We start from the raw sequence: 25,434 nt of genomic DNA on the forward strand, positions 1-25,434 counted from the left end.
TTATTTATTTGACAGAGATCACAGGTAGGCAGAGAGGCAGGCAGAGAAAGAGGAGGAAGCAGGCCCCCTGCTAAGCAGAGAGCCCGATGCGGGGCTTGATTCCAGGACCCTGAGATCATGACCTGAGCCGAAGGCTTAACCCACTGAGCCACCCAGGCGCCCCGGCATCAGTCTTTTTTTTTTTTTTTTTTTAAGATTTTATTTATTTATTTGAGAGAGAGACAGTGAGATAGAGCATGAGCGAGGAGAAGGTCAGAGGGAGAAGCAGACTCCCCATGGCGCTGGGAGCCTGATGTGGGATTTGATCCTGCGATTCCGGGATCATGACCTGAGCCGAAGGCAGTCGTCCAACCAACTGAGCCACCCAGGCATCCCCTGGCATCAGTCTTTTGATTCAGTCTTTGGAATTTACCTTTTTAACAAGCAAGCAGTAATTTTAATTACATTTCCCTAGGGATTTATGATGTTGAACATTTTTTTCTTGTGTTTGTCATCCATGTATCTTAATGTCTGTTCATATCTTTAGCCTATTTTCTTTTTTATGAATTGTGGCTATTTCCTTTTTTGTTAACAAAGGAATAGCTTACGTTTATCCCTCAGGTGTTTCTGTGGTAAGTAGAAGGTAAGACTACATGCACCACACACTTTCAAGTTTAATCTGCATTATTTACATATTTTCCATCATGTTCTTAAGTCCAGACTTTCAGTAATACATCTAAGTCCTGGTTTGTAGAGTCTTTCAAGTTCGCTGGTATAAATACTCCCACTATGGCCGATCTCAAGCTGCCAGTGTGATGTCACTGAGCACAGTTGGGAAGAATCGCCAGAGACATAGGATTCTGTTACCACACTTCTAATCCAGTAGCTGCAAATAATTTGTAGAACATAGGCAATAATAAAACATACTAAACTGATTAAGACATGACAAGTTGAGATTTACTAGAGCTATAATTAGGAGCTATAAACTGCACCATAGTTAAGATATACATGTTAATGTTTTCGAATATCCTTAACACCCCTGAAACCAAAAATTTTATTGAAAGCACAAAAGAAGATCTATAATACTGCTGACAATTCAGTTAAATACTTAAATTGTTGAAGGAAAAAAAAAGCAGGCAAGGTATTTGAAATACAGAAATTCTTGGAAAAAAGCCAAACTTTGAAATTGCTTTTCTTGCAAGGTATCAGCAGGAATGCAAACTAACAGTTGAGATGCAATTTCCCAACACTTTATTTTGGGGTTAAAGCATGTTTTTATTGTGAACTTCATATGAAATTTTTTTCACGTTTTTATTATGAACTTTATATGTTTTTATTATGAACTTTATCTGAATTTATTATGAATTTTATATGAAACTTATATCTTTGTTTTGTTGACAAAAAAAAACGTAAGTAATCCATCATAATTCTCAGCTTGGGGTTCCATAAAAATGATTGGCAAGTTTCAATAAATTTGAAAACATTCAGAGGGAACATTTAAAGTGTTGTTATGCTCTCTACATTCTTGATATTATCACCCATATTTTACTGAAGAATGAGTCTTAGCGTCTAATTTCTAAAGATTTCCAGTGCATATAAATTAAGGTTTATTGAAATCTGTCACATTTCAGTTGCCTGTATTTGGTATTTTTTTAATAACAAGAATGTTAGTAGCACTCATGTTTGGGGAAGATAATAGCTGTCTGTTGTCTCCCTGCCTCAGATCCAGGGCTGGATCTCAGAGAACACATCTCACTAGCTGTAATCACAGTTGTCTACAGGCATCTGGCAGGGACTAAAATCATTTGTGTAAATTTGTCCTCATGTATTTAAATGAAAAATTTAAAGTAAGCACAAAGATAAAATAAGGAAAGGAAGTAGTAGGCAAAAGTCAGTAAGCAAAACAACAATTGAATCAATTGAATAAGAAAAAAGAAACTCAGGGTGCCTGGGTGGCTCAGTGGGTTAAAGCCTCTGCCTTCAGCTCTGGTCATGATCCCAAGGTCCTCAGATCGAGCCCCGAATAGGGCTCTCTGCTCAGTGGGGAGTCTGCTTCCCCCTCTCTGCCTGCTTGTGATCTCAGTCTGTCAAATAAATAAATAAAATCTTAAAAAAAAAAAACTGGAAAAGGGCCAGGAATCATTTTGAAGATATATCAAGAATATATATGTATATATATTTTTAAGATTTTATTTATTCATTTTTCAGAGGGGGAGAGAGCACAAGCAGGGGGAGCAGCAGGCAGGTGGAACAGGCTACCCACTGAGCAAGGAGCCTGATGGGAGACTTGATCCCATGTAGCCTGGGATCATGACCCAAGCTGCAGGGCACTTAACTGACTGAACCACCCGGGCGTCCCCAAGAATACATTAACATATAAATTAGGTAAGGTTCATTGACATATAGGATGTAACCAGTTTTGTTTATATCTGAGAAACCACAGTAGATGTTGTTTTTTTTTTTAAGATTTTATTTATTTATTTGAAAGACAGATCACAAGCAGGCAGAGAGACAGACAGAGGGAGAGGAAGGGAAGCAGGCTCCCTGCTGAGCAGAGAGCCCGATGTGGGGCTCGATCCTAGAGATCATGACCCTGAGATCATGACCTGAGCAGAAGGCAGAGGCTTTAACCCACTGAGCCACCCAGGTGCCCCAGTAGATGTTTTTTTTTTAAAGATTTTATTTATTTGTCAGAGCGAGAGAGTGAGCACAGGCAGACAGAATGGCAGGCAGAGGCAGAGGGAGAAGCAGGCTCCCTGCCAAGCAAGGAGCCTGATGTGGGACTCCATCCCAGGACGCTGGGATCATGACCTGAGCCGAAGGCAGCTGCTTAACCAACTGAGCCACCCAGGCATCCCACCACAGTAGATATTTAAGAATCCTCAGTGGAATGTCATTTCACCGTAAGTTACTACCACCTTAGTCCCATCTGTTAAAATTGCTATACTCACATAACTGAAATGAGTGAAGCCATCCAGTCGTCTGCTGGCAAATATTTTGCTGTTCTGTATGTTCTATTCAGTGCTTATTTCAACACCCTTTCAATCACATTCAGTCTCAAAGGTGAATTCAACAGTTTATCACTTTACTCAGTTTCCCATGGGATACCTCAGAAGTTCAACCACCACATACAACCTCTACTGGCAAAACCCTGATTGGTTTTAGCTGTCCCCAGGCATCCATGTATTCCACTACACTGATGACATCCTCCTCTGAGGGAACTTGCTAGACACACAGTATATGCGAACAATCATTGTTGCACTTACAGAGAGCGAATGGGCTCTGCCCCCCCCCCAAAGTTCAAGGTCATGCCACCTCAGTGAGTCTTAGGTTCATCTAGTGTGCCTAAGGGCCACTGTACTCATGTTGTTAAAAGGCAACTTCTAGGGGCGCCTGGGTGGCTCAGTGGGTTAAAGCCTCTGCCTTCAGCTCAAGTCATGATCTCAGGGTCCTGGGATCGAGCCCCGCATTGGGCTCTCTGCCGACAGGGAGCCTGCATCCTCCTCTCTCTCTCTGCCTGCCTCTCTGCCTGCTTGGGATCTCTGTCTGTCAAATAAATAAATAAAAATCTTAAAAAAAAAAAAAAAAGGCAACTTCTAATTTTGTCAGCTTCAGTCTTTTTTTTTTTAAAGATTTTTTTTTTAAAGATTTATTTATTTATTTGACAGAGGGAGATCACAGGTAGGTAGACAGGCTGGCAGAGAGAGAGAGAGGGAAGCAGGCTCCCTGCTGAGCAGAGAGCCCGATGCGGGACTCCATCCCAGGACTCTGAGATCATGACCTGAGCAGAAGGCAGCGGCTTAACCCACTGAGCCACCCAGGCACCCCTAAGATTTTATTTATTTGACAGAAATCACAAGTGGGCAGAGAGGCATGCAGAGAGATGGGGGGAAGCAGGCTCCCTGCTGAGCAGGGCACCTGATGTGGGGCTCGATCCCAGGACCCTGGGATCATGACCTGAGCCAAAGGCAGAGGCTTTAACCCACTGAGCCACCCAGGCGCCCCAGCTTTAGTCAGTCTTGAGCGACCAAACCTAGTGAGTCTTTCTGGCTCTGAAGGCAACATATTCTCCATTTACAAATACTACTAAGGTTTATTATACATTCACCCAAAAATTAGCCTACTAGTGGGATCTTTACAACAGAAAGCCCTATATTCAGTTCAGATGGCCCTACAACAGGCCCATCTTTTAGTTGCCTACTGGCAACGTGGTAGAAGTTCTGTGCTCACCTGTATTTCTTAGAGTGTTTGGACCACTCATGCTGACAGTTGGTTACCTGTAAGCCTTTCCGGTGCAGAAAGCTGCCTGTTTTGACCACATTACATGCCCTTTGAGGAACAACTGCTGGTTGCATGCTGAGCCCTTTTGGAAATGGAAGCTGTCCCAGGACCTGAACCCTGTGACACTCTGCACTCAATGTTACCCATTATTTCCTTGGTCATGAAGGCAACATCCGATAAACTCAGCATGACCATCAAGGCTTTGATAGGGGATGGAGACAAACCAGGACCTGCTGGTGGATCCCACCTGAAAGAAGAGGGCTTTACCTGTCCTCAGTCTCTAGCCAGATCCCACAGTAATGAAGGAGGGCACCCTTCTCCTGGACCTTTGATTACCCAGGGATAGCTTTAGGATAACTAATTGAACAACAAAGGGAATCACATGCTTTATTGCTGATAATGCCACCAGTACATGTGATGGAATTTTCTGAAGAACTGCTGCTTTTCTTCCTTTAAACAGGACATCCCCAAAAATGGACCCAAGAGTCAATACAAGTGGCCTAACTCCAGGCAGTCACTTAGCACTGGGGAATGCCCTGGCCAACAGATGACCCCAAGGACACTTTACAGGCTCCTGTGTCATTGCCACTTCTAGCTCTTTGGTGCAACCAACGGCAATAATAAACCCTCATTCAAAACTTACTCCTCTGGGGTAAAGAACTTTACCCCAAAGGTACTAATTAAGATCACCTGTGTCTTTGCCCATGCCAAATTTCATGCTGTTAGGGCCTCATTTAATTCCAAAGCTGATAGATTGGGACAACTTTCAAATCCTTGGTTGAAAACTGTCAGACGACCCCATAAATTTTTCTTTGCAAAGCCCATTAGACCATGAAATATCAGTCATAGAGGAACTTCAAACCTTGAAATTTGGGCTAAACTCAGAGGGCTTCCCCCACTCTCCTGTCATGGCCTACATGTGACACGTCAATGCACTCTATCTGGGAACACTGTCATTGGCAATACAATGGAGGGGTGCCATCCCAGAGGGATCTCCTATAGTCACCAGCAAATCAATTTTATCAGGCATCTGCCTGCCTCTGCCAATGCCACTTATTATTATGACTTGACAGTACTGAATACCTACTCATACACCTTATTCATCCACCCCACTACACATGCCACTGATGGAGCTACCATACAAAGCTTTACAAAAACACTCATGCCCTTTAGAGTTCCAGACATTACCAACATTGAATGAAGAAGCTCTCACTGTAGAACAAGGCATTCAACAGATGTTTCACCTTCCCTATCTGTCCCAGGCTGCTGGTCTTATAGAATGCCTCAACACTTAACTCTTTTGGAAATTATAGACAACAAGTGATCTTATAAATGGGTCTGCCTCCTACCACTGGACCTCATTATAGTAAATCCCCAGGCCTTGGGTCCCTCTACTCAATATCAAAATGCACTGAAATCAGTTGCCTTCACCTCCTTTCTCCAGTGACACCTCACATATCAGCATCTATAAGGATCACATTGATTAGGCATTCCTCCCTCTTCCTCTTCCTCTTTTATCTGTCTTTTTTGGACTTCCCCCAGTCCTGAGCAGGATGGAAGCCAGGTCAAGGCTTGAGTTACTGTGGGATATGATCATCTCTCTACCGAGTGTCCCTTTGGCTATCTGCCAGAGTTATTTGGCACCCTGATAGGTGTTGATTTGCGTAGCCTATACCACACGCTTTGCCAAATATTCCTGGCTATAAAACATACTTAATTTCAAATGCCTATAAAAATCTCACTTAGGGGGCGCCTGAGTGGCTCAGTGGGTTAAAGCCTCTGCCTTTGGCTCAGGTCATGATTCCAGGGTCGTGGGATCGAGCCCTGCATTGGGCTCTCTGCTCAGCAGGGAGCCTGCTTCCTTCCTCTCTCTCTGCCTCTCTGCCTACTTGTGATCTCTGTCAAACAAATAAATCTTTTTTTTTTTAATCTCACTTAGGAAGTAGAGATCATGTGTCCAGAACTCATACCCACAGCAGTGTGAATACCAGAGAAGCCAAGAAAGACTAAAACCAGACTTATCTAGTAAGATACTCCACTAAGGAATGCAGGTTCCCTCCAACTACATAGACCTGAAGTGGGAGTATTACCCAGTCCACACAAAGTCCATGTGGTCAGTGCGTCCTCGGTGCCTCTGGTTATAGCACTCCCACAAGACAAATATGTCGCCCAGCCTTCCTGCTTCTCATAGCTTGGCTATACTTATTTTGTGTAGATAATAACATGGGCCTGGAACACTGCAGGCCTTGAGCAGACCCCATCTGGCAATGCAACAGCCATCTAGCTGTATTTTGGCACACTGACACCAATGCCCTTGTAAACCCCATTGCCACAGCCAACCACTGGTTAGTGCCATAATTTTGTTCCCATCTCACTGGCAAAATTTTGTACAGTTGGACATGCCATAAGTTTCCCTTAAACTGCCCGACCATGTTGAAGCCTACTCAGATGATCTTAAACTTTGCTCATAGCAAACCTACACCCAATTGATCTATTTGGATGGATACATTTCTAAACTTTGATTGTTCTCCTGGCCTTCCCTTCAAAAAACAACTCCCAGCTAGTCAGGATGGTCACTGTAATGTCATGACCAAAATGCTTACTGACACATAGAAATTTTTGGTTGCTCATGTCAAATGCTAAGACCAAGATTTGAGCCCCCAAGGACTATTTTTATGAAGACCCCTCATTTCCGCAGGCATATTTTGCTCCACCTCAGACTTCTCTTCATTTGATTTGCACCATCTCCATTTGGGGGCTAAATACAAACTTTGACCTTCTGCCAAAAAAAGTTCTGTATCTTGATTGTGGAGGTAGTTAATGAATTGACACCTATGATGAAAGTGCACAGAACTACACACACACACACACACACACACACACACACACACACATAAGCACGTGTAAAATGGTAACTGTGAAAAAGGTCTGAAGACTGGACCAATGTTAAATTCCCAGTTTTGATATGAAGATTATGTCAGATGTTACCATAGGGGAAACTAAGTGAAAGGTATTCTGCACTATATTTGCAACTCCCTGTGAATCTATAATTATTCTGAAATAAGACATTTTTAAAAATATGATGTGTCTGTCTTGCTAAATCTTTCCCACAGCTTCCTAGAATGGTCAGACTAAATCCAAGTTTCTCATCATAGCCTATGAAAACATATTCGTCAGCCCCTTCCCTTCATCCTCCAACCATCACTCTCCTCTTCCAGCCTACTGGCCTTCACTTGATTCCAAACATGCCAAGTTCTCACTAGCTTCGGAGTCTTGGTGCCTGCTTTTCTCTTTGCTGAGAATCTTTCCTCACCTTTGCACTGGGATAGGGTCTTCACTGAGCTGTATAATATCATCTATTATTTAATGTCTGCCTCACTTTCTGTGCTGTACAGTTTTATGTCCATTTTCCCACTTTTACAGACATGAACCCTGAAGCCTGGGAAGAGTAGACGTGACCAAGGTCAGCCAGTTGGTAATGGTCACAATTTAGATGATTTAGAATCCGTCTGTCCCCACAGTCAAACACTTAGCTCCTCGCCCCCTCCTGCCCCTTTTCACACATGAACTGGAATTAGATAAGAAGATAAAGAGCCGGGCACCTGGGTGGCTCAGTTGGTTAAGCAACTGCCTTCAGCTCAGGTCAGGATCCTGGAGTCCCGGGATCAAGTCCCACATCGGGCTCCCAGCTCTGTGGAGAGTCTGCTTCTCTCTCTGAACTTCTCCCTCTCATGCTCACTCTTTCTCTCTCAAATAAATAAAATCTAAAAAAAAAAAAAAAGAAGAAGATAAAGAGCCAAGCAATCCAGTTCTAAGCTTCGCCTTCAGTTATGTTATGAAGATAATAACATCTTGAAGTTATGTTTACTTAAAAAAATAATGAAATAAAATATAAATGGAAATGCAAAAGACCTATAAGAATCAAAACATTTTCTTTAAAATAGAACAGATTTGGAACTTAAAGATCTGATTTCAAAACCCATCAATATCAAAAGCATTATAATTCGTATGGATGTGTGCATCATCTTTATCAACAACTGCCTGACAGAGATCTAAAGCTCTCCCACTGAGCTGTTAATGACTAACAAGAAAACAATATGAAGCCTGGAATGTGACCCTGGGTGCCCAGTTCTGATGGGTCAGCCTGAGGTGAAGGAATCAGAAATTTGTTCCTTTCCTCTGAGCTTTACTAATTGGGGAAAGATTGAGGGCCACTGGGAGAAGGAAGAGAGCTTTTCAATTCACACCGTGGTCTCCTTCACCAAAATATCAATCTCCTTTTCACTGTCCTGTCCCAGACCCTGCCCCATCTGCTTCCCTTTAAATGAGCTACACCATTTCTCAGTGAGGAAATTCTGGCCTCTCTTTACCACTTTTACCAACCATTATACATATGCACTTAGGTTACGTTGTCGTAGTGCCCACAACAAGGATCACATGCGTATCCTTCTTCGCCCGAGTCACCCATAGTGTGCATCTCCTGCCTCATCCCTGAACTACTGCTGCCGCGTCTCACATGCCTCAGAGTCCAGCAACTTCCGGATCTCGTGTCCATGCCCGATTCAAGCCACTGAATCTCCTACCATGTGTCTTCTGCTGGGTCATCACATACTTTCCCCCTCATTTTGGTAATACTTACATCCAGATCTTGGTAACTGTACTTTCATTTTCTTTACGTATTCCACAGTGATGTTTAGTACCATTGTGTATTAGTCACTTTCACAAGCATAAACCAGAAGAATACCCATTCCCACAGGCCGGATCACGACCTTAGCTCTTTTATGCTTTCTGTTTCATCCTTTGCCTTTCAGATCTCATCTTCATTCTGATTGTCTGACTCACTAATTAATTCTGTAAATATCTCATTCTATTTATTCTACACAGTCCTGTCTTTTTTTTTTAAAGATTTTATTTATTTATTTGACAGAGAGAGAGATCACCAGCAGGCAGAGAGGCAGGCAGAGAGAGTGGGGGAAGCAGGCTCCCTGCTGAACAGAGAGTCTGATGTGGGGCTCAATCCCAAGACCCTGAGATGACCCAAGCCAAAGGCAGCAGCTTAATCCACTGAGCCACCCAGGCACCTCCCAGTCCTATCTTTATAAACGTTTTCCTTGACCAATATTTTCCTAATTCTTTTTGGCATATCTTCTTCCTATGGCTTCTGTCTTTCTTCATCTCCTTGATTATTTTTTAAAAGATTTATCAATTTATTTTAGAGAGAGAGAGCAAGCGGGGAAAGGGGCAGAAGGAGAGAGAGAATCCCGAAGCAGACTCCCTTTTGAGCGTAGAGCACGACGCAGGGCTCCATCTCACAACCCTGAGGTCATGACTCAAGCAGAAACCAAGAGTTGCTAACAACTGAGCCGCCCAGGCGGCCCTCCTGGATACTCTATTTGCTTATTTGCATTTATTTGTTCTCTTCCATCACTGTTTTCCAGATGTCATATATTGTTTATTATGATTTTTTGTGATTTTTCCATATCTAATTACTTTCACTGGATGTATGAGATGCTCTGTCTCACGTGCGTACGGAGGAAAGACCAAAATCAGGCTATGTGCTCTGGCAGATGCAGTGAATGTGGAACAAGGGCAGGGGGTCAGGGAAGGGAGTCCCGCTCCCTCTATACTAGGCAACCAGGTCATCGGTTTTCAGCTTAACTTGGCCAGGGTACAGGTATCACCTGAACTGTCACCTAAAAGGTCTGTGGGAGGAGAGAGAACGGCACAACAGCCCAGGGGCAGCTGATAGCCTGACTGACCACTCTTCCAATCCTCTTGACATGATATTGCTGCTTATTCCAGCACCACAGACAGGAGGTGGTACATGAAGGTATTGGCTGTCCGGCCCTGTAGGTGGTAAATGAAATGGCTTTCTTCAGCTTGTCCTCAGCTCTGGGCTCTCATCCAGACAGGTCTGCGATGGCCTGCATTTCCCTATATTTTGGAACAGGACTCCGGAATTTGCTCTCATCGGTGATTTCCTCTAACTTCTAATTTCTCTATCTTGATTTTGGGATGTAGGCAGCAGCCCTTGAAAGAGCACTACCTCTCCTGGATCCCGGAGCCATCTCAACATCTCCGCTCTATACTTCCTTTTGTGGTTCATCTGACACTGACCTCTCTATGGCCACCATGGCTGTTTAGGGCACAGACTCTCATATCTGTATTACTTATTTCAAACAGACACATAAGTAATGAGAACTTACAAGTGCCCAGTTCTATATAAACCACTCCAGATAGAGTATAGAAAAAAATCTTCTGTCTGTGAGTTGGTTAAATTCTATGGGGAGTGACAGATGATAAACAAGACAAGTAAGAAGAATATAGTTTGTCTGATGAAGGTCATTGCTGTGGAGAAAAATAAAGCAAAGAGGGTGACCAAAGACTGCCTGATGGGAGTGGGGTCCCAAGATGGGAGGAAACATGTCCGTTGCAGACCTGGACAGAAGTTGAGGAGCAAAGGGAGGGGGAAATAAAGACTGAAGGCGAGAGTGAGGCTGCCAGAGAGAAGTGTGGGAGCCTGTGAGGCTGTGGCAGGTGGGGGGCCGCTAAGGGAGACAGGCCACTGGAGCCAGATCAACAGGATCTCTGGGCTGCTGTCAGGAAGTTGGTTTCGCACTGTGTCTGTGACTCTTAGAGCGGTCCAGGGGCCCTGCCATTCTGCACACTTGCTCCTGTCTTTGGTGAGCAAAGTACCTAAGCAGAGAGCAAGTATATAAACTCAGGACAAGTTACAGACGTTTTATGTCTGTTGAATCTGGTGACATAAAAGCCCTTACAATTTGTATGCCTTTGTTTTCTCTTTGGCTTTGCATTTCTGCTAACTCATTTTTATTGCATTTTTGTGAAACCATGAGTCTGCAACATTTTAGGGTGTGGGGAGGTCCTTTGCCAAGGGCGGTTTGCACTGTGGCAGAGTGACTCTGGAAGCCATCAGGGTGTTCTGCAGGGGAAGGACGTGGTCAGATGGTTTATACAGGGTCCTTGTGATAGCTACTTTGAGGACAGAAAACTGGCAGGAGGACAAGAGCAGACCCCACCAATGAGGTGTGGTGGGGGCTGCACAGTATGAGGTGGGGTGGTTTCACTGTGGATATGTGGATATGGCTTGAAAGTAAAGGACAGACGTGATATTTGGATTGCCCCATAGCTCCCTTCCCTTACTGTGCCTTCTGCTTCCCCAACTCTCCCTCATCTTGTACTGGTGGTCATTCCCACTACAAAGAGTCAGGAAACAGAAATGCTGGCTTTCCAAAAATCTATTCCTGCCACCCACCCAGCCTTGTTTCAAACCAGGGATCTCTCCCCGTTGTAACTCCTCCATCTCTGACAAATGAGTCTCAGACATCGTGCACTTTCTCAACATAAAATAAGAATCTGTCTCTCCCTTTCCATTGAAATGACCTTAGTCTCAGCCCTTGTGGTCTTTTTTCTGGACTAGGAGCACCTCCTGGAGGTGCAAGTCCCCTTCTCACCAGCCTGGGATCGACAGAGGAAGAAAGAACAGTGGCCTTGTTCTCTGCCAAACTTGTCATCCACAAATCTCGGAAAATTAGAAAGTATTAGCAAGTTTGTGTGAGACTCACTTAAGACAAAACTTGGCCACAATTTATGTGAGACTAGTGTTAATCTTTCTATTTCCATTCTGTGGCGGTGTTGTTGCATTTCACTGCAGAAATAGTGTGTTCCGAGGTACCTGGGTGGCTCAGTCAGTTAAGTGTTTGCCTTCACATCCAGTCATTACCCCAGGATCCTGGGATCAAGTCACACATCATGCTCCTTGCTCTTCAGGGAGTCTGCTTCTCTCTCTACTTCTCCCCCTGGCTTGTGCTTTCCTTCTCTCTCTCTCTCTCTCTCTCTCTTGCTCTCTCTCTCAAATAAATTTTATTTTTTAAAAGATTTTATTTATTTATTTGTCATGGAGAGAGCACAATCAGGGAGAACAGCAGGCAGAGCAGTTAGAGGGAAAAGTAGGCTCCCCACTGAGCAGGGAGCCTGATGTAGGACTTAATTCCAGGACCCTGGGATCCTGACCCAAGCTGAAGGCAGATGCTTAACCGACTGAGCCACCCAGGAACCCCCATAAGAGACTCTCAGTCATAGGAAACATACTGAGGGATGTTGGGGGTGGGGTGGGGGAGGGCACGTGATGTAATGAGCTATGGGTATTATATAAGATTGATGAATCACTGACCTCTATCTCTGAAAATAATAATACATTATATGTTAATTATTGAATTTAAATTAAAAATTAAAAATCTTAAAAAAGAGAGTGTGTTTGTGGTCAGTTGTCCCTGCAGGAGGGATATTTTGGGGGTTTTAAAGATTATTTATTTATGTATTTATATGAGAGAGAAAGCAGTAGCAGAGGGAGGAGCAGTGGGACAAGCAGACTCCCCACTGAGCATGGGGATCTGAGCTCTGGCTAGGGCGGGGCCCAGGCTAGAGGCAGGCAGGGGCTCCATCCCAGGACCCTGAGATCATGACCAGAGCCAAAGCTACACACTTAACCAACTGAGCCCCCCAGGGGCCCTTCCAGGTTGTTCTGTGATAACGAACGTATTGGAGAGGTGGAGCTGGAGTCAGATGAAGATTCCATCAGGGATTTCATCAGTGAGCCTTTTTATCCAATCACATCTGTGAGTGCATCCTTGAGCCCACACCCTATAAAAGGGAGGAGCCTTAGGAAGACCGGTCCGATGAATCCAGCACGGAGAGTGAGTCACGAAGCTGCTCGCTTTCAGCCCAGGATTGCCCAGTTTGAAGTTCAGTCTTCTTGAGGTGAGTTTGCAGGATGAAAGGAAGATTTCTGATTTTGTGTGTGTGAGTATCCATGCATGTGTAGGTAGGCACAGCTCTGGGAGGAAAATTCCTAGGTGCAAAGTTATAGGGTTCCCTCACGTGTGGAGGACAATCTATTGTGTCAACTTCTCTATAAAACCTGTCCTGACTGCAGGGGACCTCTCCTTGTGAAAGTCTTCTTGTATGACTCTGTTATCGTGTGGATTTTATGTTTCTAGTAATTCATTTTTTAAAAGATTTTATTTACTTATTTGACAGACAGAGATCACAAGTAGGCAGAGAGGCAGGCAGAGAGAGAGGAGGAAGCAGGCTCCCTGCTGAGCAGAGACCCCCCCCCCCCCCATGCGGGAGATCTCAGGATCAGGACCTGAGCGGAAGGCAGAGGCTTTAACCCACTGAGCCACCGAGGTGCCCCTCTAGTAAATTCATTTTTTTTAAATGAAGCTCTCTCTTTTCTTTTTTTTTTTTAATATTTTATTTATTTATTTGACACTGAGAGAGAGATCACAAGTAGGCAGAGAGGCAGGCAGAGAGAGAGGGGAAAGCAGGCTCCCTGCTGAGCAGAGAGCCCAATGCGGGACTCAATCCCAGGACCCCAAGATCATGAACTGAGCCAAAGGAAGAGGCTTAACCCATTGAGCCACCTCTAGTAATTAATTTTTATTACAACTTGTGGACATGTTGGCCAACAGCAGATTGGGACAAGTGGGTAGGAGCTAAAATTTAAAAGTGAGGTGTCAGCAGACTTTACTGAGTGCTTATCATGCACCAGCAAATACTCCAATAGGGCTTCATATGTATTAACTCTTTTCTCTCCCATCCCAACTCTCCCATCCCATCCCATCCCAACTCTGGGTGCTGGGTGTCATCAGAGATCAGAGCCCTCATGACATAGACAAGGACTGATGGGTAATGTACCTATAGTCACAAAGCTCGTGAATGCCAGACTCCAGATTAAGAACCCTCCCAGCCTGGGCTTTGTTTTGAGATAAATTTTGATGTATAACATTATGTTAGTTAGAGGAGTACAACATTTTATTCAATATTTGTATATATTGCAAAATGATCACCACAGTAAGTCTGGTTAATGTCTGTCATCTTACATAGTTTCAATTTTTTTTTCTTGTGATGAGAACTTCCTTTTTTAAAGATTTTATTTATGTGAGAGAAAGAGTGTGAGAAAGAGAGAGAGGATTAATGGGGGAGGGACAGAAGGAGAAGTAGACTTCCTACTGAGCAGGGAGTCCTGTGATCACCCAGGACCCTGGGTTTACAACCTGAGCTGAAAGCAGACGCTTAAGGGACTGAGCCATCCAGGGTCCCTGTCATGAGACTTTTTTTTTTTTTTTAAGATTTTGTTTTATTTGACAGGCAGAGATCACAAGTAGGCAGAGAGGCAGGCAGGGGGGGGGGAGCAGGCTCCCTGCTGAGCAGAGAGCCTGATGCGGGACATCCCAGGATCAGGACCTGAGCGGAAGGCAGAGGCTTTAACCCACTGAGCCACCCAGGCGCCCCTGTCATGAGACTTTTTTAAAAGATTTTATTTGACAGAGAAAGAGCACAAGTAGGCAGAGGAGCAGGGAGAGGGAGAAGCAGACTCCCTGATGAGTAGGGAGCTTGATTTGGGGCTTGATCCCAGGACCCTGGGATCATGACCTGAGGCAAAGACACTTAACTGACTGAGCCACGCAGGCACCCCTGATGAGAACTTTATCATGACAGTCAGGTTTTAATTCCATGGTCTTAGCTCTAATAATGCTCTACACCTATGTCTGTGTAGGATTAAGTGATGTCTACAAATGTAAGGTAATCCAGAAAGAGAACCTGGGGGAAAGGGCAGATGAAGAAGAGGACGTGGATTCTACAGAAGAAAGGAGAGAAAGGGAGGGAGGCTGATGTATGTGGATATAAAGAACCAGCCACAACACCTAAGGTGGGGCTGGAGGGGTGAGATGGCCCTGGCAAGACCAAGAAGGTCTTGGTATTTTTCTTGAGGGCAAGAAGGAGGAATAGAGGGAATAAAATGGAGTGTGACCTGACCAGTTGAGGATTTTAGATAGTTGATTTGAAGCCTTGTGATAAATGAATTAGGAAAAGCCAAGAATGTGTTCAACTTTCTCCTATTGGATTTTTCCAAAATCTGCTGCCTCATTAACTGATGGGATCAGGGTGGCTGGCTAGTCTGATCAGAGCTTGACACAAATCATGAAATGACATCGACTAACAAATTAATTAGGTCTTTGTGTTCGCACATTTTAATCCTGCCACTCATATTTTTCTGATTTTTGTGGCATGAAATTTGCTTTTTGTGATAAAGATTTTATTTATTTGTTTGAGAGAGTGCAAGTGAGAGCAGCCAGGACAGGAGTAGTGGGAAGGGGCAGAGGCAGAGGGAGGAGCAGACTCCCTTCTGAGCTGGGTTCAATCCCAGACACTCGGATCGTGACCCAAGCCAAAGGCAGACGCTTAACCAACTGAAAAACCCAGATGCCCGTGAAATTTGTTTAAAAAAAAACTTTGGAATGTTAACTACATACAAAATGGGCGAGAGACACTAAAATAGAGCAATAATATAGAAGTAGAATTAAATCTGTTATTCATTTGACATCCCAGTGGTGTGCCTGAAGTTTTCCTGGTAACAGTGATGTGCAGACAGAAGTCAATATTGAGCAATGCAAACTCAATTTGATCTCTACTGGATCCTACACTTGAGTGGAAGGGATTAGAAATGAATCAACGTAACACTGTAACTTTGAAAAAAGCAGTGAAGCAGGGACAAATGTTTTTCACAAGGAAGGATAGTTGTTAATAGGGAAAAAACAGCAAAGAGAAAGTTTCCTAAGAAATGTATCACTGGGCACCAGGGTAGCTCAGTGGGTTAAGCCGATGCCTTCAGCTCAGGTCATGATCTCAGGGTCCTGAGATTGAGTCTCATATCGGGCTCTCTGCTCATCGGGGAGCCTGCCTCCCTCTCTCTCTCTCTCTCTCTCTCTGCCTGCCTCTCTGCCTACTTTTGGTCTCTCTCTGTCAAATAAATAAGTAAAATCTTTAAAAAAAAAAAAAAAAAAGGGACGCCTGGGTGGCTCAGTTGGTTAGGCAACTGCCTTCTGCTCGGGTCATGCTCCTGGAGTTCCAACATTGGGCTCCCTGCTCTGTGAGTAGTCTGCTTCTCCTTCCAACCCCCCCTTCTCATACTCTTGTTCCCTTTCTCTCATTCTCTCTCTTTCAAAAAAAAAAACTTTGAAAAAAAAATGTGTTGCTGGAGGGGCGCCTGGGTGGCTCACTGGGTGGGGGGGGGGTTGAATCCAGGGATCCTGGGATTGAGCCTGGCATCAGGCTCTCTGCTGGGCGGGGAACCTGCTTCCCCTGCCTCTCTGCCTACTTGTGATCTTTAAAAAAATAAAAAGAAAAAGGAAATGTATCACTGAACTGACACAGTGAGCATAGCTGGGGGGCCGTGGGTGGGGTGGGTGCATCGTACAAATGTTTGTGTCTGAGGTAGGAGGGATTTTGACACAGGATGAGGTCATTTGTATGGATTCCCATCTGTCTCTTCTGTTTCATTCACTTTATTCTCAACTTTTTTCCAAGAGTTTCTTTTCCTACAATAACTGGCAGAACGTATTTGTACCAGATCATTGCCTTTATTCAATTGTATGTCCAATTATAATTTTAGACTCCATTTGCTGTTTAAAATTGACCATTTACTGCAGTGGAATGCTCATACATAAAATGAAAAAGTGAAAGAAGATAGCTGGTGGATTTTTATAGAGAAACACTTCTGAATAACCACCTCTAAGATCAAGAGGTGGATGTTGCCAGCTGAAACTGGAAGTCTGGCATCCCAGGAATCGTATTTAGTTCTGGGTTGGGGTCCTTCTATGGAGCCCTCCATATATGTACCTACGCCAGGATCTACTATTTTTCCCAAAAGTAACCAACATCCTAAATAATACTGATAATATCGGGGCGCCTGGGTGGCTCAGTGGGTTAAGCCACTGCCTTCGGCTCAGGTCATGATCTCAGGGTCCTGGGATCGAGTCCCGCATCAGGCTCTCTGCTCAGCAGGGAGCTTGCTTCCTCCTCTCTCTCTCTGCCTGCCTCTCTGCCTACTTGTAATCTCTCTGTCAAATAAATAAATAAAATCTTTTAAAATAATAATAATAATAATACTGATAATATCTATATGCTTTTGAAGTGGCATAAGTGGGAATAAACAAAATGTATATATTGGTTTCTGCATTATTTCATTCAACATTTTGATTTATGGCTATTTCATGTTGTAGGAAACAGTTCATTCACTTTCAGTGCTATCAATGAATGATCATTCAATGATCAATGCTAGTCTTATGAATAATCATATGACTCTATGAGTTAATGATAACCTATTTCATTTAATGTTGGACACTTAGATTGTTTACGATTTGAGAATGTTATGAATTATAATGTTATAAACATTCAGATATGTCTATGATGTAGGTGAGTACATTTTTCTGTTGAACAAATGCCCTGGAGTAACACTGACGGTCACATCCTGAATACATAAACACAGACTTAGTCGATACCAGTCACAGCATTTCCACAGTGAGTACTCACCAGTAGTGACCAAGAGTTCTAGGTATTCCAGTCCATGTCAACACTCAGTCTATTTGATTTTTGTCTTTCTGGCAGTACTTTATAGCATGCCATGGTAGTTTTGTTATAAGATATCTGCCTTTGACAAGTATTTTGACCATTTTCGTAGAAATCAATCTTCTGTTTCATTTATTTGAAAAAGTTTTTGCAAACTCATTCTGTGTTTTACCTATATATTGAAAACATCTTCCCTACTGTGCTGCATTTTTAAATGAATAAATGACTTCACTTGATGAACACTATCTCTCATTTTAATGTAGTCCAGTATGTCAATCTTTTCCTTGGGAAAAGAACTTCCTGCTGAGTTCTTTCTGTATTGTCTAAAAGACAGCTTTTTCTACTATAAGTTCTTAAATATATTCTTCCAGGTGGTCTTCTAGAAGCTCTATTTTACATTTCTCAGATTTTTAAAACCCATCTAGAACTAATTTTTGTAAATGGGGTAGGATGGGGGTCAGGATGAATTTCCCCCTTTATGAATATTCAGTTGACATAGCACCATTTATTGAAGACAAAAAATAAGCTTTCCTGTCAGCACATGCACTTCAGTGTCATGTTTTATAGAAAGCAGGTGACCATATAGATAACAATCTACATCAGGCTAACATTCTGCTCTGTTGCCTTATTTGTCTATCCTTGTGCCATGGTCACAGTGTTAATGAATATAGTCTCATAATCAGTTTTGTTTTGTGATTATGTAAATCCTCAAACATTATTATTCCTCAGAATTATCTTGGGTATTTTTTCTAATTTATTATTTGTTTATAATTTATTTTTTATTATGTTCAGTTAGTCTTGACTGTTCTTAGCCTATTTATGTCTACCTAATTTTAGAATCAGCTGTCAGTGTTCACACACACAGAAAAACCACTTGTTGGATTTCCAATGACATAGCATTGAATTTATACAGCAACTTGGGGATAATTGATGTTTTCCAGTTGGAATTGAGTCTTGCAATCCACAAACATAGCTACTCCTTATACATATAATATCTGTAATATTGTGTATTTCTTTAAAGGGCTTGCACATTTTCATTGAATTTTTCTTAGATGTTTTATGTTTAATGGCGATATATAGAGTTGAGTATTTTTTTTAACTTAATTTTCAGCTGCTAGTGTCATAATATAATCCAAATGATTTTGGCAAATTGGTCTTGTATCAGACATCTTGCAAAAATTCACCTTGCCTAATATTTGTAGAATGTTTGATACTTTCTTGGAAACAAAATCAGGACATGTATAAAATAATGATATTTAATATATTTTCTTGCCTTTTTTACTGACTAAAGAGTAGTCCAATGTTGCATAAAATTGGCAGTGGCCATCCATCTCTCAGTTTTAAAGGGAAAACATTTAAGGATGAGTTTGGGTATATTTCGTATACTTTATGACATCAAAAAAGTTCTCATTATCCCCAGTTTACTAATATCTTTTGGTAATGAACACCAACTTTCATTAAACACCTTTAATATATCCAAGTAGATGATTATATTGTGTTTTTCTAAACTCTATTCATGTGGTAATTGACTTTTTAATTTTAACCCAACTTTTCATTTTGAAAGTAAACCCCAGTTGGGGCACCTGAGTGGCTCAGTAGGCTAAATGTTTGCCCTCCACTCAAGTCATGATCCCAGATCAAGCCCCGCATTGGGCTCCCTGCTCAGCGGGAGCCTTTCCTCTCCCCACACATGTGCTCTCTCTCTAATAAATAAATTGTTTAAAAAACTTTAAAAAAGAAGGTAAACCCCACTTGTTTTGTGATTTATTATTTTCTATTTATGTCATTGGATTTGATTTGCAAATGTTTTGCTTTCCATTTCTACACCTACCATTTGTGAAGATCTTGACCTGTAGTGTACCTTTCTTTAATGTACTTATAAACTTTTATTATTAGGGAGTTGCTACACTCATTAAAAGGAGAGTGTTCCCATTTTTTATGCTCTGGGAGCGTTTGTGTAAGATTAGCATTCTTTCTTACATGTCTAGTAGAATTTATGCATGAACTTATCTGAAACTGAATTTTTAAAATTATGCCTGTGCTGTAATTAGTTCTGTATCTCTTCTATTTCTAGCTTGCACTCTTTAGGTACTGATGAGCTGGTGCAACAGACTTCCAGAGAAACAAATCAGGAGGAACTGAATATCTGAAATTGAATCTCTCTGAGAATTCCTATTAAGGATGGCTTTAGACCTCAGAATCTCATTTCAGGGAGAACCATCTAGGAATGATTCTGGGTCAGAAAACCTAGAGCATAAACCCTGTCAAGGACAAGCCATTCAGGAGGAAAAGGAGATCTGGGAGTTCCCGAGGACTCAGCTCAGTTTATTACAAAACAATAATAACTTATGTGCAAGGCAGGAACTGCAAAATCTCTATAAGTTATTTCACTCATGGCTTCAGCCAGAAAAACACAGCAAGGATGAAATTATTTCTCATTTGGTCCTGGAACAGTTTATGATCAATGGCCACTGCAGTGACAGGGCCATGTTGAAAGAGAAATGGAATGCCAGTGGCAGAAACCTGGAGAAATTCATGGAAGATCTGACTGACGATGGCATGAAGCCACCTGGATTAGTGAGTAGAGGGTTTCAGCTCCTGGCCTGAGGGTCAGAGGTGTGTAAGGATTAAGTACAGCCTGTTGTAATTTCCCGGGAATAGAGAAGGAAGAGTTATTGTAGACCCACTTACTAGTTCTCACCAAAGAGACCCTTTGCCATGCTAAGTAAGCAAAATGAGAGCAGATGTTTTATAGGCATCTGTTCAGTAGGACATAGAAGAGCCAACATATTAATTAATTTTAACCAATGAGATGGTAGGAGGACTCACTAAGAAACTGACAGTAGAGCAGAAACCTCAAGAATGGGGAGAAATGCCTTAACACAAGCTCATTCTTCCCTAAGAAATCTTGAGTATTCATCTTTTCTCGTTGAAAATGACACACTAGTTAGAAATTACCATGAACTTTAAGGCCAGCAGGGATAAGGGCAGAATAGTGGATGTGGCAGCATGCGGTAGTGGGATCTTGGGAAAGCCACATGAGGGAAGGTCAACTCTGTCACTCAACAGATCTATATACCATAGTGATGAGGTGTTGTTTTGTTGTTTTTTTTTTTTTACAGGTCCACATCCACATGCAGGGACAAGAAGCCCTCTTTTCTGAGAATATACCCTTAAGAGAAGTCATTGTTTATTTCACGAAACAGTTGTCAGCAGGGACCTCAACAGAAGAGAACATGGGGACACCCTCCTGGACTCCCCAAGATACTTCCCTGGAAACAGGACAAGGTGAGTGGGGTAAGCCGAGGTACCAGAGGGATTCATGCAGCTCCTTCTTGGGCACGACTTCACCGAGTCACTTTATCCCCCACAGGAGAGAAAGCTAAAGAAAATGGCGACAACATTTATCCCATAAATGACAGTATTACCAGTCAAAGCAGTCAAATACCTTCCCTTCTCATTATCCGAGAAGAGGACAGTGTTTCTTTGAAGAATCCGCTTAGCTCCAGAAGAGCAGCTCTAGGCACATCCGGGTCCCAGGAAGGGGCCCTGGAAGGACCCTTCTGTCAAGATGTCCTTACAGATGGGGGACCAGGGTTTCTCTCTCAGCTGGTCCAGGTCACCCCTGAGCCTGTTCCTACACACCAGAGAACTGAGGGGAAATCCCCATGTAGGGGACAGCAAGGAGGATGCCGTGAAACACAAAAGTCATACAGATGTGAAAAGTGTCCTAGGTTCTTCAGGTATCTCTCTCAGCTACAAGCCCATCAGAGAAGACATAAGAACGAGAGGACATTTACTTGTGCTGAGTGTGACAAAGGCTTCTTCCAAGTGTCAGACCTACACGTGCATCAGAAGATTCATGCAGGAGAGAAGCCTTTCACGTGCAGCATGTGTGAAAAATCCTTCAGCCACAAAACCAACCTTCTGGCCCATGAGAGAATCCACACAGGAGAGAAGCCCTATGAGTGCTCCCTCTGCCACAGAAGCTACCGCCAGTCATCGACCTACCACCGCCACCTGAAGACTCACCAAAAGAGGGCCTCCAGAGGGCTTCCTTCCACACCAGGAGCTTCCTCAGGTGCAGCCCCAGTGGAATGACGTAGAAATACGAATGCAGATGCGTGTATTTCCATGGCACTTCCCTGTTTAGAACGTGTCATTTCCTCATTATATTGTCCGTGTCTTCACTAAAATGTGAGGTGAGGGAGGAATTTCTCAGTTCGCTCACTAGAGTATCTCATGTGCCTAGAAAGGTGGCTTACAGATTTCAGGTAGCCAACAAAGAGTCTGCTGCATGAATGCACGAATGTGTAATGTTGGTACTTATTCCTAAAACCCAGCAATGTTCTTCCATAGGACACCAAGAGCAGCTCCCAGTGGTCAAGGGATGCTTTCCCTCCTGCTCCCCTGTCCTCTGTCCTCACCCTTTGTCTTTACTGGGCCACATGAGCATGAAAAGATAGAAAGCAGAGGCAGAAACCCAGACATAGGTCTTATCCTGTAAAAGGGAACCTTTATATTTAAATGTTACATCTCTGCAATACACTGGAAACATTAACAGCTAAACTGGACCTGATATGATTTATGACCGCAAGTCTCAGAATGCTATTTTATTGACAAACACCATGAAAGTTCAAATGATTTCTGCTCATTTCTTCCAGAAATGGAAGGTATGGGGGAATGGGGAGCTTATTTGCAGAGCTACTTTGAAAGGGAAGTTTGGAGGAAATGGAAAGATTCTGTGCACAGCTGGGGCAACAGCACTTGTGCTGGTTACTTGGAATGTATTTGTGAGTTGGTTTCTGCTAGGAAACTGGGCTCAATTACACTGACAAACTGGAAGGTACCATATGAAAATGGCTTGAATCACAGAAGGGGGTATTCTATGGGGTAAATTGTGACATTTCTCTCACTGCTTCCATTAAGAGGACTATGGGGCTGCAGATAATGCTCCATTGTGTGGAGAGGAACATTTATTTGTTCTCTTTCCTGGTTTGTCTCCAGGGGTTTGCTACTGTGAATATTCTTCCACATACCTCTTGGTACAAGGGAAAGATTTTGTTTGGAAAGACCTCTGTGAGGCAGGTTGTGAAATAACAGAAAATATATATGTCGGTCTCTGTCCCTAGTTCCAGGCACAGAGCTCCTAAAGCCCTTGTAATTTCTTAAGTGATGAGAGCAATAGAAACATCTTTTTTTTTTTAAAGATTTTATTTATTTATTTGAAGGAGAGAGATCACATGTAGGCAGACAGGCAGGCAGAGAGAGAGAGAGGAGGAAGCAGGCTCCCTGCTGCTTGAGCAGGGAGCCCGATGCGGGACTCGATCCCAGGACCCCGAGATCATGACCTGAGCTGAAGGCAGCGGCTTAACCCACTGAGCCACCCAGGTGCCCCAAAACATCTTTTGTTTTAATACTTGGTCTTCTAACTGGTTCCTGATACAGAACCCCTAAGTCATCTGGAATTTCCTGGGTGATAGGAATGTCTTCCGTTTCAGTGAGGCAGTTCCTGGATAGCCTCAGGATGGGGACTGGTCCCAGGAAGACCAAATCATGAGCTTAGAACTTTCAGCCCCACCCTCCATGAAGTGGAGAGGAGCTAGAGATTGGGTTAGTGATCAGTCATACCACACAGTTTGGAGAACTTGGTGAACAACCACGTGCCAGGATAGTGACACACCCCCAACTCCATGGGGACAGAAGCTCCTGCACTGGGGACCCTTTCAGACCTCACCACAGCTTGGCAACACAAATGCACAAATACAGAGACTTGTGAGACAGGCATGCAATATGGATGCCCAAACAACACACAGAATTGTACAGTCTCCAAGGACCAAGTGTGATGAGGGGAATGGGTGTGGAGATAGTCTGGCCTGGAGAAAACAACCTATCCCATCTCTGCATATTTGGTGATGGGCTGGTGGGAGTCAGAGCAGAAAGTTGGGTGCATACCTTAAGTACAGCCTGGAGGCTCAGACAGGTTTAAAGATTGACAGGTGGGGGTGGGGGGCAAGTTGGAGCCTAGAAGTCTTTACACAGAAATGTTTGTCTCCAGGGCCGAGAAGCCTGTCTGATTGGGAGAGGAAGGTGGGAGGCTTACGGGCTTTATGGGAGCAATGGAAAATTTCTAGCAGGTTAGCAGCCATTGTTAGAACAATTTGCAATTTGCCAAGAACGGTGAGGAAGAGCTGTAAGCACTACGGTCTCCTGCAATAGCTGCCGGCAGGGATATGTGAAGGTCTCAGTGGCTACTCTCAGTCCTTCAGGGCCTCACACTGTAGTAGTGACAGTGATAACTGGGTGACAGCTTAGCATGGGGGCACAGAGTGGAGGGGCCACCCAGGAGCCATATTTAGGTTTCCTCCCTCCATGGGGAGGAACTATTGCCAATAGCAGTGAGGGAACAGATGGTCTAAGGTGACATTGATGATGTGGAGAGCCTCAGGTGGAGATGTTGGGGTGGGGTTACTTGGTGGTCCCAGGCTCCATAGACAATCTGGCAGGTGAGGTGTTTGGGAATCCTAGCCCAAGTCCTGGGAGATTTCTGCTGGAGAAGAACAGAAGGGAGCAAGGTGAGTGGGTCCAGGGCAGTGTAACCGAACCTAACTAGCGGTTACACCGCTGAGCAGCCTTATGGTAGTCCCTTACCCTCTCTGAGAGATAGATTCCTCCTTTGAAAATTGGAATCATAGTTGGTCCACACTGTTTTGGGGGCTGTTGAATGAGATAATCCTCAAGAGAGCCCATCAGCATTAGGTTCTCATGAAAAGAGTGGGGGCCCTCAGAAAAGGGGAAGTGTGCATGTGTCTGTAGAGTGCCCTCTACAGGGAGGGAGACCATATTAGGACAAGGCTGCCTCTGTCGTGAGGACATCAGAGTCTGGGATAGTACTTGGTCCTGTTTGAATCAGCCACACATTTCCTAGGCAGCATATGCTGATTAACAATCAGAGAGGCAGAGATTATTATGAAGTAGGACAGCAAGGGGCTGTGGCTGTGGGAGTGCAGTTGTGACAGGTGTGGCAGGAAGAGTGATGTGCATGTGGGGAGGGAGTGTGAACTCCTGTCCAAGGGCCCTCAGTGCCATCACAGTGAGGGTGAGCCCGTGTATGGTGGTGTCTGGGAAAGGCGATCTGGGAAACCCCAGGAACACTGCCTGGAAAGCGGGGTGGGGTGGCGTGTTGTGGCCTTACGCAGAAGGTCCGGAGCTTAAGTGCCATCGGTCTGTCCACCTGCCTGTTGCTAAGGGGTGACACAGCAGTCAGTGTACCATTATGAGACACTAATTGAAAAAAGATAATGTTTATTAGCTTCCACTAGGCGTGGACATATCAGTGTCTGACGGACACTATGAATAATGTGTCTGTTTGGTTTGTGGCTTTTGGGAGGATCCAGAGCGACATCCTTAGCCTCCAGGATTATGCTGACTTCCCTGGGTCCGAAATGTCTGCACACACTTGGGTGGTCGGCTGCAGAGAGCACTGCAAAGAAACACAATCACGTGCTCTCAAAAAAAAAAAAAGCGAAGCCGCACATCGGCCTTTTCCCAACACCACTCCCACCAGACGCCCAACCTTCGCGGCAGGACTTCGCCGACTCCCCGACTCCCGGCCGCAGAGCCGTGGGGACTACACCGCCCAGAATGCCCGGAGCCGAGCGACAGCGTCGCTGTCCAATGAGCACTTCAGACGGGTTCTTCCGCGCGTGCGCGTGCCGTGCGGGTGAGACTTCCGGCTGT

At 43.8% G+C, this 25,434-nt stretch overlaps 1 protein-coding gene across 1 annotated transcript; it reads left to right on the top strand.

Annotated features, from left to right (window-relative positions):
* Positions 1 to 19,875: 19,875 nt before the first annotated feature.
* On the top strand, positions 19,876 to 25,421 carry ZSCAN4 (zinc finger and SCAN domain containing 4). Its single transcript, XM_059383447.1, has 4 exons — positions 19,876 to 20,271; positions 20,817 to 20,982; positions 21,068 to 21,775; positions 25,282 to 25,421. Exons 1-4 carry the CDS (start codon positions 19,876 to 19,878, stop codon positions 25,419 to 25,421), a joined length of 1,410 nt encoding a protein of 469 aa, XP_059239430.1.
* The last annotated feature ends 13 nt before the right edge of the window (positions 25,422 to 25,434 follow it).

This window comes from Mustela nigripes, chromosome 17 (assembly GCF_022355385.1).
Source record: "Mustela nigripes isolate SB6536 chromosome 17, MUSNIG.SB6536, whole genome shotgun sequence".
NCBI classification, from domain to species: Eukaryota; Metazoa; Chordata; class Mammalia; order Carnivora; family Mustelidae; genus Mustela; species Mustela nigripes.

Coding starts and splice junctions, on each gene's coding strand:
- ZSCAN4 (XM_059383447.1), top strand. CDS start 19,876: ATGGCTTTAGACCTCAGAATCTCATTTCAGGGAGAACCATCTAGGAAT. Junction 20,983..21,067: donor TTCCCTGGAAACAGGACAAG/GTGAGTGGGGTA, acceptor TATCCCCCACAG/GAGAGAAAGCTAAAGAAAAT. Junction 21,776..25,281: donor CACACCAGGAGCTTCCTCAG/GTGCAGCCCCAG, acceptor CCTTCGCGGCAG/GACTTCGCCGACTCCCCGAC.